The sequence below is a fragment of the Bufo bufo genome, chromosome 7, assembly GCF_905171765.1.
Source record: "Bufo bufo chromosome 7, aBufBuf1.1, whole genome shotgun sequence".
Taxonomy (NCBI): Eukaryota; Metazoa; Chordata; class Amphibia; order Anura; family Bufonidae; genus Bufo; species Bufo bufo.
Window position 1 is genome coordinate 15,483,048 of NC_053395.1, and position 17,400 is coordinate 15,500,447.

The following is a 17,400-nucleotide window of genomic DNA, read 5'->3' on the forward strand; positions in this document are numbered from 1 at the left end:
GTATAGCAGTATGGCGGTGCATAGTCTATAGCACTGTATGGCAGTATTATATAGACACTGTATAGCAGTATGGCGGTGCATAGTCTATAGCACTGTATGGCAGTATTATATACACACTGTATAGCAGTATGGCGGTGCATAGTCTATAGCACTGTATGGCAGTATTATATACACACTGTATGGTAGTATGGCGGTGCATAGTCTATAGCACTGTATGGCAGTATTATATACACACTGTATAGCAGTATGGCGGTGCATAGTCTATAGCACTATATGGCAGTATTATATACACACTGTATGGTAGTATGGCGGTACATAGTCTATAGCACTGTAGGGCAGTATTATATACACACTGTATGGTAGTATGGCGGTGCATAGTCTATAGCACTGTATGGCAGTATTATATACACACTGTATAGCAGTATGGCGGTGCATAGTCTATAGCACTGTATGGCAGTATTAGGCCTCTTTCACACAAACTTTTTTTTTTCCGCTTCCGTTCCATTTTTGCGGATTCCGTTTGCGGTCCGTATGCGGAACCATTTATATAAATTGTTCCGCAAAAAAAATGGATCGCACTCCGTGTGCATTCTGTTTCCGTTTCCATATTTCCGTTCCGCTAAAAGATAGAACTTGTCCTATTATTGCCCTCAAATAATGTTCTGTCGCTCCATTCAAGTCAACGGGTCCGCAAAAAATACGGAATGCATACGGAACACACATCCGTATGTCACCCGTTTTTTGCGGTTCCGTGCCCACTTTGCCCATGTGTTTACTGTTTACAAACATTACATTAGATTGCAGTAATGATTACAAATTTTCTGTTTCCGTTTGCGATCCGCAAAAACGGATCGCATACGGAAACCATACGGAGATATTTTTGCGGAAGTACGGAACGGAAACAAAAATCGGAACAACAGATTCGTGAAAAACGCACCGCAAAATACAGCAAAATACATACGGTCGTGTGAAAGAGGCCTTTTGCACACGATCATATGGCTTTTTCAGTATTTAGCGGTCCGCAAAAAAACTGATCCGCATAAAATATGGATAACGTCCGTGTGCATTCCGTTTTTTGCGGAACGGAACAGCTGGCTCCTGATAGAACAGTACTATCCTTGTCCGTTATGCCGACAATAATAGGACATGTTCTATCTTTGAACGGAAATACGGAAATGGAAGGCATACGGAGTCCCTTCCGTTTTTTTTGCACATCCATTGAAATGAATGGTTTCGTATACGGTCCGTATACAGAGCGCAAAAAACCGTAACGGAAACTGAAAAAAGGCCTTATATAGATACTATATGGCAGTATTGTGGTGCAAAGTCTAAAGCACTTTTATTTAGGCGCTGTATGGTAGTATTTAAAGACTGTATGCAGTATTGTGGTGCATAGTATATATTGCTGGCACTATTACTTAGATACTATGTGGCAGCACAGTACATAATGTACAGTACTATATGGCAGTATTTGCCTGTTGTATGGCACCCTTCATTAGACACTTGTGTGGAATAATAGTGTACGGTGTGTTACTGTATGGCAGTGTTTTGGGCACTGTATGGTAGAGTTTGTATGTTCTCCCTGTGTTTGTGTGGGTTTCCTGCAGGTACTGTAATGGTATTGCTTTACATGTCGTATACTCCATTCACACCCAGAGCTGCATTTACTGCTTAGAGGGAGGGGGTACTGTGATGGTTCATTTTACATGTCGTATACTCCGTTCACATCCAGAGCTGCATTACTGCATGGAGGGAGGAGGTACTTTGCTGGTTTCACTTTACATGTCGTATACTCCATTCACTCCCAGAGCTGCATTTACTGCATGGAGGGAGGGGGTACTTTGCTGGTTTCGCTTTACATGTTGTATACTCCATTTACATCCAGAGCTGCATTACTGCATGGAGGGAGGGGGTACTGTGATGGGTTCATTTTACATGTCATATATTCCATTTACATCCAGAGCTGCATTTACTGCATGGAGGGAGGGTGTACTGTGATGGTTTCATTTTACATGTCGTATCTTTGCTGGTTTCACTTTACATGTCATATACTCCATTCACACCCAGAGCTGTATTACTGCATGGAGGGATGGTGTACTTTTCTGGTTTCGCTTTACATGTTGTATACTCCATTCACATCCAGAGCTGCATTTACTGCATGGAGGGAGGGGGTACTGTGATGGTTTCGCTTTACATGTCGTATACTCCAGTCACATCCAGAGCTGCATTTTCTGCTGATTTCCTCTTCTGGTTCAGTTGTGAGGTCACCTGCTGTTTATGTGTTGCGTGTAGGTAAACACCGATCCAGATAAAGGAGCACAGTTGCATGCAGCTCTGGATGTGTCTGGAGTATGAGATGTTATGTAACTCTAGATCCGTGCAGTATTAAGTATTTTTCGGGGTTATGCCATATTTACGCAGCTGTGCCCTGTGATGTGGCGCTGCCTTTGGTTAATGCTGGTGCCGCCTGCCAGATAATCGTGCCCTCAGAGTGACGGGCATGGCGTGCCCTACTTTGGCATCTGGTATGTAGGTCATGCCACCGCCAGCTCCATGCGCTTCACTCATCAAAGGGGCTGTGTGGTAGAAGGGGGAGGGGGCGCTCCTGGGGTAGGCATACCAAGGATATCACGGTGCCCGTCTAGCATTTCCACTAGGCTGCTGCAGCTCCAGGTTGTGCCGCTGGGAGAGTATGTGGCGGCTGTGGCGGCTGTGGCGGCTGCGGCGGCGGGCACAATGGGATGTTTTGGTTTGGACTGTCCGGCAGGGATTATCTGTGACAGCCTCCATGGGAATATCATCCACGCTGCCTCCCTGAAGCTGCGCCAGCCGTAGGGGGCCACAGCGCCGGGCGAGAGCAGAGCTACCCGCAATATGGCTGCCGGCGAGGAACTGACCGTGCCACGGAAGGTGGCATTAGAGGGGGCGTGCCGGCTGGACATTTATGGCATCTCGATGGGCGGTGCCATAAACGTCCGATATTCCTTTGGGACTTCCGAAAATAAATAAACTGAACTTGGATATTCCTGGAAATCCCAAGTGAATGGATAATAGATAGATAGATATGAGATAGATAGATAGATAGATAATAGATAGAGAGATAGATAGATAATAGATAGATAGATAGATAGATAGATGGATAGATTGATATGAGATAGATATTAGGTAGATAGATAAGAGATAGATAGATATTAGGTAGATAGATAAGAGATAGATAGATATTAGGTAGATAGATAAGAGATAGATAGATAGATATTAGGTAGATAGCTAGGAGATAGATAATATGAGATAGATATTTCTATGGCTGTATTGAGTACCGCAGTCTGCATTTTTCTGCACAGTGTGAACTGAATCTTATTAGTGGTATATGGCGTCTTGTGTATGCCCCCCCCCCCCCCCCGTTCTCCGCTGTATATTAGCGGTCCATATACAATAACGGTATGACCCCCCCCTTTAATCTTCTCACCCGGAGCCGCCTTTGATCTGCTGCTTCAGTTATGGCGGCAGATAATAAGATTAAGGGATTATAGGAGAAGAACAATATTTGCCGCATAACATCGTAATTAAAAAGTCATATCCTCCTCGCACTGACGGCAGCGACGCGCTTATCCCGCCGGCCCTACACGAATAGCAGCCGCGCCAGAAAACCCCCCATGGCTCAGCTCCGTACTCCATAATAGGACTGTCTAGACTGGATGCCATTGCGAGGGAATGTAATTAGGAATGTTCCCATTCACTGACAGCAAGCAGAGATGATGAAAGCGTAAGGATGACAGCCCAACATACCCGTATAGCTTTCTGGATTATTGGACGAAACGGAAGCGATAAAACCCATGCCGCCACATCTGACCCAATAAATAATACACAGAATTAAAAAAAGAAATTTGGATAGCACAGACCAAAATTTTCTTAGATTTTAGTTTTTTTTTTATATAAAACACACATATAGTAAAAATCACATATAAAGTAACATAAAAAGCGTTTCACCGTACAAGTCATTTACATCGGGTTCTGTCAGACACGTATGTACAACGAGGCTTCATATGCAGGATACAAAACAGGACCTGCCCCTCCCCCGCTCCGCCCTCAGCAGAATGGCCCCTTTAAGACGTTGTTTTCCTGTCTGGCAGTGATCCAGCTATTATTACATTACATCTCTGCGGAGGCCGAAACATCCTGATGTTTTAGATTCTTCATGGTAACAGTCACCCAAGAGATGAAAATGAAAACAAAAAAATATTTAAAAAAATAAAAATTCAAGCTTATAGTCAGAAAAAATGTGGAACTTTTTTGTCCATGCATCAGATGCTGCCACAATCTAGAAAATTAAAACAAAAAAAAATATAACTTTTTTAAACTAATTCCAGTACAAAATTTTAAACAATTTCAGATGTAATAAAAACAAAAATAAATGAAAGCTGAAATCTGATTGGACGCTGTGATCAACCTCACAGCGTTGTCTTTTTGCACGCGGGTCCTTATAAGTAACATAATAAAAAAGACAATGTTCATCTGTGACAGAAATGAAAAAGTAAAAAAAAAAGCTAATTTTTATTTGGAAAAAAACAACAAAAACATATTTTTTTCTGTGGACCTTCCCATTAAAGAGCTGAATGGGGGGGGGGGTTGACCAAAAACCTGAAGAGTTGAAAGGCAAGAATCTCAGATTGGGAACACTTTCCACAGTTTAAAAAATAAAATAAAATACTAAGAAAATTTGTCCCCGATGAGATGAAACAAAAACATCCTATAAACCATATTTTTGGCTCGTTGGAAGTCTTCGACCCCCCCCCCCCAATTTACAGGACAGTGTGAATAGCCCAAAAATTTTGCAAACATTGAATCAATTTAACAAACAATAATAATAAAAAAAAATTGATTTTGGTTTTATAAAAAATAAATGCATATATTTAGTGCACATTTCAAATAAAAAAATAAATAAAGCAAAAAAAAAATTCCAATTTTTTATTTTTTTTTAGATTTCACTCTAAAGTATCATAGAGACCAGTCGGAAGAATAAGGAGAATAATTGTGGTGAGTGGAGTGGTGGTGAATTCATACTCATTTCTGGTCCGTGCTTTGGATCATACGCCGTTATGTGGCTCCAAAACTATGTGACATTATGTAAAAATCCCACGGAGTGGACTGATCGACTGCTACCAAGGATAATGCCCATGGAGGACACTCCGAACAACGGGTAAATGTTACATATAGGGCGTACATAGTCTAAGGGCAGACCTTGGATTTCATATGGGCCCTATGGAAAATCTGGCCCAAGTTGCCCTGAAAGCTTGTCCAGTGAAGACTATGAACCTGTGTAGGGTTCAGTTATGGACCAGTGATGGCAGCAAGCAAGTGCTGGATCTGAAGGCTGTGGTGGAATCAACCATCACCAGGTGAAGGGTGGTCTCAATTTTGTTAATGCTGTTGGACCCTTTCTCCTCTATGTACGCCCCTATTTGAAGGGGAAATATATTATTGATGTGCTTTGTAGACCATGAAAAATAATCACCAAGGACTCTACCACTACCACAATAACGCCAGGTTATAGCAGTATGACGTAGCTCCAGTAGCGGTTTAGTACCCTTCTATGTTGTAAGCATGGCCAGCCATTGGCCTACGCTTACTATACCGCCATTTTCTTCCTTTTACTGGTCTCGTTGGGAGGGTGCTCAGAGCCGAGCACCCATAGTGTTCAGTGTTCATCACAAGCTGCCATAGAGAACGTTCTTGATTTCTTGGAAAATACATACAGTTTCACCATCTTGGAGGTGGCTGCATGTTTATCATTTGTAATAAGTACTCCCGAAAAAAATTAAGGGAGTATAAGAACTGGCTCAGTTCTCAAGCAAGTTTTTCAAAGAGTGCAAATTCGAGAGGGGTGACATCAAAAGGGTTTGTTCAGAAGAAGACTCCATAAAGGTCACAACCACCCCTTACTTATGAATTCACAGCACTGGAAATGAGACGGACCATGGCTCCATTTGAGACGTCATCTGATCCGAAGGTTATATGTCATAGTCCTTGACCAAATTCTTCAGGGAACTTCATATCTGTCCCGGATGCTCTTAAGGTCTTTTGGGTAAAATATCCAGATCGGCACCTGAGGTCTTCCAGACTGAACCAATGTGTTGATATTTGGAAGGACCTATAGAGTCAGGTCGAAGGTAACCTAAGCTTCTGAGGGTTCAGAGGACTCCAGATACAAGTAAGTAGGTGGTCTTCCAATTATGGCACGCTGGACTTCCTCATAGAGATGCTCTTGCATCCATTGGTTGATCATCACTCATTATGCTAACATCAGTCCAGAGATATCTCACATGGGTTTGAATGGAGCTTTGTTGCAGATTCATAAACTCTTTTGAAGTCTTTGTAACGTGGGGCACAGCCCAACCAAGCATCACCAAAGTGTACCCAACCCATGAAAAGGAAGCTGCCAGGCCCTGGTTTGACCCCACAGCTGATAGGAGTCCTTATTTCCCCATGGGACCTCATTGAGTGACCTGTAGGCTGGAACAATGTGAACTTCTGTCGGTGAACCCTGGTGGCGCTGATCCCGATCACAGACTCTTGCAGTTCATTGTTGTTCTCCACTGACTTGATGTTTCCACGAACAACTGTGAGGAAAAGAAGTCAAAGGGTGAGCTCAGCAATGGTGATAAGTCTCAACTAATGGGGAGGGTTATGTGTGCCCATCCTGGAGTCTGACAAAATTGCCTGTTGAAGGAGCGGCATGACTTTTTATGGTTTGGATTCAAGGTGGCCATACTCATTAGATACAGGTTGGTAAAGGCTGAACAACGATCATTTGCTGAACGATTGTTTTGCTGATGCAGCCATACTCATGATGATGCATGCCAACAAAAAGGTGATTAACAGTTGGATCACCTAACAACTGAGCATCTGCTGGTCTGTCGAGTTATTGGTGATATAGGACAATTATCAGGAACATGTGTTCCTACAAACATTCATTCTCGACAGTCGGACAGATAATTTGCCTGTGTAGACGTAAAGTCAAAAACTATAGTTCAGCAGGTTCTTCCTTTTAGCATTGCCTACTCTAAAGGAGGAGCCTGATCCTGAGGCCTACACCAGGATGAAGACAAAGTCTTTGCCTTAGGCACCATCGCCAAGGAAACTTGGTCTCCTCCGATATTCCTTCCCTGCAGACAGGCTCTTCTTTCTCTTTATTAGAATGCAGCAGGGGGCAAAGTAAGCTTAGGTAGAGAAGCCGGAAAAAAAATTGGCAATAGGGGGAGATTGGGAAGGAGTGAACGCTTCACTGGGTCATTACTGCATTCCTCTGAGCAAAGCCAAGCCCCTGAGCTAAGACTATAAAATCCGTAACTCATGCCAGAGGGCCTTGACAGAACCGACAGAGACAACTCATAAATATCAGTAGCTCTAATGCCAAGTTTTCGAAGCATGGGGTGGATGGTTGCTACTCTGTTTACTACTCAGGCTATAGCCTACCAATCAAAGGGCCACCAAAATATCTGGAAGACGTTGAACCTTAAGGTGCCCATACACATTCAGTAACTGTTGGGCAAACTATTGTATGGGGAAAGCCACTGCCAGGCACTTCTGGAGGTGGCTTATCTCCTGGGAGAACAAAAGGGTCTTGTGAAAATATTTATTTTGCCCAATCCTTCTTTCCCTTGACATCATCTTTTTGGGGAGAGTCTGGAGCTCCCCACATACAAGTGCCGGCCAAACCTGCTGTTCTCTGCGGGTTTGACTGTCAAAAGAGTAATGCGTATGGGGTCCTTTAGACTGATCCCGTCATTACCATTATGGGCGAGGCCAGTGAGTCTATCCCTAAACTCGTGCATCTCACTGGGGTAATGAGGTCGACCTCAGAATTAACAGAAACTGAATAAAATATACACTCACCAAAGTCACTAGTGCACATGGCCATCAGGATCTCTGTGTCGTTGCACGGCCGGCAGGCACCTAAGAGAGGACGAAAGAGAAGAAAACTTCAAAACACGGAGACCAGAGAGGAGATGACCTGGGTCTTTGACACTGTTGGTACACCTCGAATTTTCAGCCTCCTCCTACTTTGGCCTGGATTTGTAATTTCTTGGCTTGTTTATAGTGAATGCAGATATACCCTTCATGTTTCCAGATGTAGCCTTGATGTTTTCAGATGTACCCCTCATGTTTGCAGATGTACCCTTCATGTTTTCAGATGTATCCTTCATGTTTTCAGATGTACCCCTCATGTTTGCAGATGTACCCCTCATGTTTGCAGATGTACCCTTCATGTTTGCAGATGTACCCTTCATGTGTTCAGATGTAGCCTTCATGTTTTCAGATGTACCCATCATATCCTTCATGTTTTCAGATGTACCCTTCATGTTTTCAGATGTATCCTCAGATGTATCCTCCACAGATTCATGTTTGCAGATATTCCCTTCATACTCGTCATGTTTGCAGATATTCCCTTCATACTGGTCATGTTTGCAGATATTCCCTTCATACCCTTCATGTTTGCAGATATTCCCTTCATACCCTTCATATTTGCAGATATTCCCTTCATACCCTTCATGTTTGCAGATATTCCCTTCATACTCGTCATGTTTGCAGATGTGCCCTTCATACCCTTCATGTTTGCAGATGTGCCCTTCATACTGGTCATGTTTGCAGATATTCCCTTCATACCCTTCATGTTTGCAGATGTGCCCTTCATACCCTTCATGTTTGCAGATGTGCCCTTCATACCCTTCATGTTTGCAGATGTGCCCTTCATGGTTGGTAGTGGTCGGCTCAGTTGTTTTTCTTCTGGTTTGTTTTAAATGAAATGTGAATGAAAATGTCTTCAGATTTAGTTTTTAGTTTATAGTTTTTTTATATGTCTATATGTTTTGTAGCTGCTGAGATTGTAACTGGGGAAGTTTCAGTGCTGGAAATGCAGACTGTCATGGTAACCCGCCCCTTCCCAGCAGCTTCTTATCTCGCTAATTAATGGGGTTAATGGTTATATCCTTAGGCCCAGCAGGACACTGCCCTGTTGTTTAGAGAGGGAAAGGAAGAAAGGGGGATGGGAAGAGACTTCAAAACATTTCTTTCACCCCCCGTCAGGCCATGACGTGACCACTGCACCCTGCCTGGACTTCAAATACTCAAGATGGGGTCAATTTGCAACACTGATGTTGATGAGAAATCAATCCCCAGGAGCTGAAATCACAGTCTGTCCCAGCACGTACAGGAACTGGGGCACATCAGGAGTCCTATTCCAGCAGTGTCATTGTCCTGTAACCCCAAACGTCATTGTTATGGGATGACCACTTCATAATGACCCCCAATACCTTACCTTTCATGCTCAGCTTGTTGAGTGGTAGCACCAGCCGTCCATCCCAATCCCCTCTGAGTTCATAGCGGATAGCCGAAATGCGCCTACTAATGTCCTGGTGAGGAGTGGCTTGTAGGAATAGCGCCACCTTCTGGTGTGGCAGCCACGTGAAGCATTGCACCCTGGACAGCATGGACGGCTCTCCCTCAGACATCAACAGCTCCAGCTCTCCTTCCTTCTCCAGGTATAACTGAGCGCCCCGAAACGAAGCTGCTGGCTTGATGCAGGCCGTGTAGCGGCTGGAGCCTGGTCCTGAAGATGAGACGGGGAGGCGCGGTAAAAGGCTGAGGCGTAGTGCTCCCGTTGGGTACAACCATTCCACTGTGCCCTCCGCACAGTGCAGTGATACTTGCTCCACTGACTTTGGCTCTAGAGACAGCCCACTGCAAAGACCAAGACAAAAAAATGCAGAACATTATTTAATATTCCGGGAGTTTTTTTTGCAACCTTCTAAGTACACGAAATGAAATAGCGCCGACCTATGTGTTAATACTTTCTTGGTAACTAATGGTTAAATTTGCATCCTAATCCAGGCTCTGATCTGCTGGGAAAAGCAATTGACCCGAGCTTGTAACCCGGGCCTTACAGAGCTGTTAGGTCTGAAATTGGGTAAAGTCCTTAATGACAGACATGCAGGCAGCAGCTGGAGGCAGCCTTAAAGGTACGGCGCAGCAGATGATAGGGTTGTGCTAAGGTAAAGCGGCTTGTGCTGGGGCACCATTAAAAATAGGGAAATTCTGCAGCTCGTCACCCCCCCCCCCCCCCTATTAAAGGGGCTGTGCGTGTCTGTGTAAAATCTCCGCACACGACCGGTCGGATTCAATTTGGACTCCTTTAGACATATTTTTGTAGCTGGTCACTAGAGCCCGGTCATCAAGGAAGAAGAAACTAAGGGTCTACAGTAGTGTTGAGCGAGCATGCTCGGCCGAACACCAGTTCGGCTCGAGCATCGCTATGCTCGGCACATCGCGGAGTTTGGCCAAACACTGTGTGTGCTCGAGCGCGATGCTCGAGTCAGTGTATTTAGATCTAATTAAACCTTACTGAGACCTATACAGTAGAAGTCTCATATTTTTTTTATTTTTTTTAAAGTGACTGACTATGCAGCTATATAGTGTAGTGGTTAAAGTTCTGGGCTACAATGCAGAAGCTGTGGGTTCAAATCCTGTCACAAACTTTTTCAGAAATAGAAGTTACATTAGATTTATATATTTTATATTTTTTTTAGTAATTGTAAAAAATGTATGGCACAAAATAAATGTGTAATTACAATTTTTTTTTATATATATATATATATATATATATATATATATATATATATATATAATCATACTTCTGATATATATGAATGCATAATATGTGTGATACTACTATATGTTTAAATTAAGTTTATTTCTGAAAAAGTTTGTGACAGGATTTGAACTCACAGCTTCTGCATCACAGCCCAGAACTTTAACCACTACACTATATAGCTGCATAGCCAGTCACTTAAAAAAATAAAATAAAAAATATGAGACTTCTACTGTATAGGTCTCAGTAGAAGTACAGTACAGTAGAGGTTTGAGTGGTTAAGTGCCTTGCCTCTAATACAGAAGGTTGTGAGTTCGAATCCCGGCAGAAACTTTTCTGAAATACAGGCTAACTTACATTTAAATACACAGGGGTGTCCCCAAGCACTGACTCCATATATGGATATAGCTATATATGGAGTCAGAGCAGGGACTCCTAAGCGTCCCAACACCCTCCCCTCTTCAGAGCAAGGGGGTGCCTGGTTTAATGCTCGGGTTCTCCTATTGACTTCCATTGTGCTTGGGTGCTCGGTAGTCTACAGTGATGGATCTTCTGATGTATGGTACGATGTTGCGGAAGACGTCATCCCTTTATCCGTAAAATGATAATTATAACTTAACGACCTCTGACGAGGACCGGCTGGAGTGGACTTAAAAAATAAAGCCATACACTTTAGATAAGGTCAGTGGGACTACCCAATGAGTATGGGGGCCAGCCGACTCTACCCCAACAGCAGATGTAGAGGGAAATAAGGATTGAGTAGTTTGATTTCAACATGCCTGTTTCCTTTGTTCACATGGAGATAAGATGCTATCAGAGTTGTCTGGAGAAGACAGAGGAGTCTGGAAGGGAACAGAGGAGTCTGAAATGGACACAGGTGTCTGGAGGGGACAGAGGTGTCCGGAGGGAGACAGAGCAGTCTGGAAGGGACAGAGGTGTCTGGAGGGAGACAGGGCAGTCTGGAAGGGACAGAGGTGTCTGGAGGAGACAGATGAGTCTGGAATGGACACAGGTGTATGGAGGGATACAGAGAAGTCTGAAGGGAACAGAGGTGTCTGGAGGAGACACAGGAGTCTGGAGAGGGACAGAGCAGTCTGTAGGAGATAGAGGAGTCTGAAGGAGACAGAGGAGTCTGAAGGAGACAGAGGAGTCTGAAGGAAACAGAGGAGTCTAGAGGAGACAGGAGTCTAGAATGGACACAGGAGTCTGGAGGGGACAGAGGTGTCTGGAGAAGACACAGAAGTCTGGAGAGGGACAGAGCAGTCTGTAGGAGACAGAGGAGTCTGGAGGATACAGAGGAGCCTGGAATAGACACAGGTGTTTGGAGGGGACAGAGGTGTCCAGAGGGGTACAGAGCAGTCAGGAGGAGACAGAGGAGTCTGGAATGGACACAGGCGTCTGGAGGGGACAGAGATGTCTGGAGGGAGACAGAGAAGTCTGGAAGGAACAGAGGTGTCTGGAGGAGACACAGGAGTCTGGGGAGGGACAGAGCAGTCTGTAGGAGATAGAGGAGTCTGAAGAAGACAGAGGAGTCTGAAGGAGACAGAGGAGTCTGGAATGGACACAGGAGTCTGGAGGGGGACAGAGCAGCCTGGAGGAGACAGAGGAGTCTGGAGGGGACAGAGCAGTCTGTAGGAGATAGAGGAGTCTGAAGGAAACAGAGGAGTCTGGAATGGACACAGGAGTCTGGAGAGGGACAGAGCAGTCTGGAGGGGACAGAGGAGTCTGGAGGGGACAGAGGTGTCTGGAGGGAGACAGATAAGTCTGGAAGGGACAGAGGTGTCTGGAGAAGACACAGGAGTTTGGAGAGGGACAGAGCAGTCTGTAGGAGACAGAGGAGTCTGGAGGAGTCTGGAATAGACACAGGTGTCTGGAGGGGACAGAGGGGGACAGAGCAGTCTGGAGGAGACAGAGTAGTCTGGAATAGACACAGACGTCTGGAGGGGACAGAGATGTCTGGAGGGAGACAGAGAAGTCTGGAAGGGACAGAGGTGTCTAGTGGAGACACAGGAGTCTGGGGAGGGACAGAGCAGTCTGTAGGAGACAGAGGAGTCTGGAGGGGACACAGGAGTCTGGAGGGGACAGAGGTGTCCGGAGGGGGACAGAGCAGTCTGGAGGAGACAGAGGAGTCTGGAATGGACACAGGAGTCTGGAGGGGGACAGAGCAGTCTGGAGGAGATAGAGGAGTCTGGAATAGACACAGGAGTCTGGAGGGGACAGAGATGTCCGGAGGGAACAGAGGTGTCTGGAGAGGACAGAGGAGTCTGGAGAGGACAGAGGAGTCTGGCGAAGACAGAGGAGTCTGGCGAAGACAGAGGAGTCTGGCGAAGACAGAGGAGTCTGGCGAAGACAGAGGAGTCTGGCGAAGACAGAGGAGTCTGGAGAAGACAGAGGAGTCTGGAGAAGACAGAGCAGTCTGAAGAAGACAGATGAGTCTGGCTGGAGGGAGCAGAGGAGTCTGGAGGGGACAGAGAAATCTGAAGGGTCCAGAGGAGTCTGGAGGGGACAGAGAAATCTGGAGAATACAGAGGGATCTGGATAAGATGACAGAAGAGTCTGGAGGAGGACAGAGTTTTCTGTAGGGGACAGAGGAGTCTAGAGGAGACAGGAGTCTAGAATGGACACAGGAGTCTGGAGGGGACAGAGGTGTCTGGAGAAGACACAGAAGTCTGGAGAGGGACAGAGCAGTCTGTAGGAGACAGAGGAGTCTGGAGGATACAGAGGAGCCTGGAATAGACACAGGTGTTTGGAGGGGACAGAGGTGTCCAGAGGGGTACAGAGCAGTCAGGAGGAGACAGAGGAGTCTGGAATGGACACAGGCGTCTGGAGGGGACAGAGATGTCTGGAGGGAGACAGAGAAGTCTGGAAGGAACAGAGGTGTCTGGAGGAGACACAGGAGTCTGGGGAGGGACAGAGCAGTCTGTAGGAGATAGAGGAGTCTGAAGAAGACAGAGGAGTCTGAAGGAGACAGAGGAGTCTGGAATGGACACAGGAGTCTGGAGGGGGACAGAGCAGCCTGGAGGAGACAGAGGAGTCTGGAGGGGACAGAGCAGTCTGTAGGAGATAGAGGAGTCTGAAGGAAACAGAGGAGTCTGGAATGGACACAGGAGTCTGGAGAGGGACAGAGCAGTCTGGAGGGGACAGAGGAGTCTGGAGGGGACAGAGGTGTCTGGAGGGAGACAGATAAGTCTGGAAGGGACAGAGGTGTCTGGAGAAGACACAGGAGTTTGGAGAGGGACAGAGCAGTCTGTAGGAGACAGAGGAGTCTGGAGGAGTCTGGAATAGACACAGGTGTCTGGAGGGGACAGAGGGGGACAGAGCAGTCTGGAGGAGACAGAGTAGTCTGGAATAGACACAGACGTCTGGAGGGGACAGAGATGTCTGGAGGGAGACAGAGAAGTCTGGAAGGGACAGAGGTGTCTAGTGGAGACACAGGAGTCTGGGGAGGGACAGAGCAGTCTGTAGGAGACAGAGGAGTCTGGAGGGGACACAGGAGTCTGGAGGGGACAGAGGTGTCCGGAGGGGGACAGAGCAGTCTGGAGGAGACAGAGGAGTCTGGAATGGACACAGGAGTCTGGAGGGGGACAGAGCAGTCTGGAGGAGATAGAGGAGTCTGGAATAGACACAGGAGTCTGGAGGGGACAGAGATGTCCGGAGGGAACAGAGGTGTCTGGAGAGGACAGAGGAGTCTGGAGAGGACAGAGGAGTCTGGCGAAGACAGAGGAGTCTGGCGAAGACAGAGGAGTCTGGCGAAGACAGAGGAGTCTGGCGAAGACAGAGGAGTCTGGCGAAGACAGAGGAGTCTGGAGAAGACAGAGGAGTCTGGAGAAGACAGAGCAGTCTGAAGAAGACAGATGAGTCTGGCTGGAGGGAGCAGAGGAGTCTGGAGGGGACAGAGAAATCTGAAGGGTCCAGAGGAGTCTGGAGGGGACAGAGAAATCTGGAGAATACAGAGGGATCTGGATAAGATGACAGAAGAGTCTGGAGGAGGACAGAGTTTTCTGTAGGGGACAGAGGAGTCTTGACGACGACAGAGGAATCTGGGGGACGACAGAGGAGTCCGGAGAGGATAGTGATGTCGGTAGGGGAAGGAAGGTCTGGCCGAGCTTACGTCTGGTGACAACTAGTCACATATCTAATGTGTATGGCCAATCTTAGGGTCCTTCCTCACAGCCCAATGTGGAGCCATAATGAGCGCCAATCGGAGATGGAAACTGTATGGGGGGCGAATGATTGACAGTCCGGCATACAATCCGCATAGTGTGGGCAGCACGTACTATTTACGCGGAGCGCTGTGCTGCCGACGCACAATTTTTGCAGCTGTAAAAATTAAATTAGTTCACAAACAACAAAATGTATCTGTTGGCGATCAGTGCAATGTTTAGATTGAGCGAGGATTGATCATACCATACGTCCCACGCATTTCATACCGATAGCGACCCACTGAAAGATGGGTGACAGTATGTACACCGTAACAAGTCTCGCAGGCGTTGTCACTACTTCCTGCAACATTCACGCCTCATAGCTGTCAATAGATACTTCTCATATGGCCGATTGATATCTATGGTAGGAAGGGGAAGGTCAGGTGACATTTGGCTTTGAGGGACTGAAATGCGTTGCTCAGACTCTGGGATCCAGTAAAGGGATTTGTACGGAGAACCAGACCCCACTCTCTGTTGCTGCGACTTCCGCCTTTCTGGATATTACACTATCAATGCTGGTCCCTGCGGGATTTATAAATAATACAACAGCCGCTGATCACTTCCTGGCCGAGATTAACGCGTTTCTGGGACACCATCCAAAAGTTCATCTACATGTCAGCATTTTGGCTCAAAGAACTTGCAATCTAACATGAACTGTCACAGGATACTGAAATGAAGTCAACCGTAACCTGAAATCATGACCGGCAAGGGTTAATGGTCACTGGGGTGGCCGGCCTGTCGTAATTGATCTATCACAACCTGAAACAGGAAGGTCGTAAGGTGGCCACAACAGACCGTAAGGAGGCCACAACAGACCGTCAGAAGGGTACAACAGACCGTCTTGAGGCCACGACAGACCGTCAGGAGGCCACAACAGACCGTCAGGTGGCCACAATAGACCGTCAGGAGGCCACAACAGACCATCCGGTAGCCACAACAGACTGTCAGGTGGCCACAACAGACCGTCAGGAGGCTACAACAGACCGTCAGGAGGCTACAACAGACCGTCAGATGGCCACAACAGACCGTCAGGTGGCCACAACAGACCATCAGAACGCCACAACAGACCGTCAGATGGCCACAACAGACCGTCAGATGGCCACAACAGACCGTCAGGAGGCCACAACACACCGCTCACCTTCTGAAGAGAAAGACGGTCGTACACATAACGTTTTTTCGAATATACATTAACGAGCGGTCACAGTTATGAGGAAAAACAAAAATTATAATTTCTGGGCTCAAGTGCTGATTGGTCGTTAATGGTCATATGGGATTGTTAGCGACTTAAAAACCTTAATTGTATTGGGGTGCCACTTGAACAGAAAAAAAAATCACATCGGGAGGTCTTTGAAATTCCCAAAAAGTTCTGAAAAATCCTCTGAAGCCCAAGGGGCACCTCACTGCGATCCTACTGGTGGCAACTGACACTATGCTGGGGTCAGCTTCATTAGGAGGCGCTTTTGTTTTGATGGCACCACATACAAAAATAATCTATAAAATCTATACAAAAACATGAAAAACTCTAGTAAACAAGTAAAAGGTTCCGACTATCATTTTGCATTAGTTATAGCGCGACCTCCGTAGATCTCTTGATAATAAGGAGTCTATGTTCATATTGATAACCGGTCATTATTGGTAGCGCATGTGAGGATGGGAATGTAGTGTCCAGGTCATGGCAAGATATGGTAAGATAGGTCCACCCATGGTGGCTTCGGTTTGATGTAGGTCTTACCTTCCTCTCCAGTTGCACTGGTTTTCCAGAGAGCTGGCGGCGACGGAATGAAGGATACCGATAAGAAATGTCCAGGCGTACAGGCAGAGCATCTTCAGATCCTGTCCAAGCTCCTCACACACGGCACATGGCTGGAACTACGCACTCTTAGAACATGGCCCTCTCCTGCCCAGTCCCTTTAAATGTCCTCCAGCCATGGGAACCGAAAGATCCGAGAGATGATGACGAGACCACCCCTCATATCCAGAATACCTCTACTCTGGGAAACCCTAGGACAGGACATTGGGAGGGGGGAGGGCGACAAAGAGGGCTGAGGAATGTCCAGCCAGCCAATCGGCAATGGACAATACAAAACTTTCAGCCAATAGGAAGGAAGGAAAGAGTAGAGAAGTTTGGTCCCATCCCCCTTCACATGGGTAACTACAGAACAATGCAATTAAAGAGTAAAGAGGGGGAGTAGAAGTATCCTTCTCCAGATGTTCTGCAGCATTGAAGTGGGTTTAGGAGTCTGGAGAATGCCCAACGTCCTGGCACAGAACAGAACTTCAAGGATTTGACATTTCCCATAAAACAACTTGTGGGAGCTTAGGAGACATCTTGTGCTGGGGGATAGAAACATCTATAAGCAGAGACTAGAAGTAATTATGCTGTAGATAGATAGATGGATACGAGATAGATATGAGATAGATAGATAATAAATAGATAGATAGATAGATACGAGATAGATAGATAGATAGATAGATAGATGGATACGAGATAGATAGATAGATAATAGATAGATAGATAATAGATAATAGATAGATAGATAGATGGATACGAGA

At 46.1% G+C, this 17,400-nt stretch overlaps 1 protein-coding gene across 1 annotated transcript; it reads right to left on the reverse strand.

Moving 5' to 3' along the window:
- Nucleotides 1-5,471: 5,471 nt before the first annotated feature.
- Nucleotides 5,472-16,820, reverse strand: METRN (meteorin, glial cell differentiation regulator). The gene is made up of 4 exons (XM_040440762.1): nt 16,580-16,820; nt 9,317-9,738; nt 7,894-7,953; nt 5,472-6,617 (listed from the first exon to the last, which is right to left on the reverse strand). The coding sequence occupies exons 1-4, from the start codon at nt 16,669-16,671 to the stop codon at nt 6,301-6,303; spliced, it is 891 nt and encodes a 296-aa protein (XP_040296696.1). The 5' UTR covers nt 16,672-16,820; the 3' UTR covers nt 5,472-6,300.
- Nucleotides 16,821-17,400: the final 580 nt, after the last annotated feature.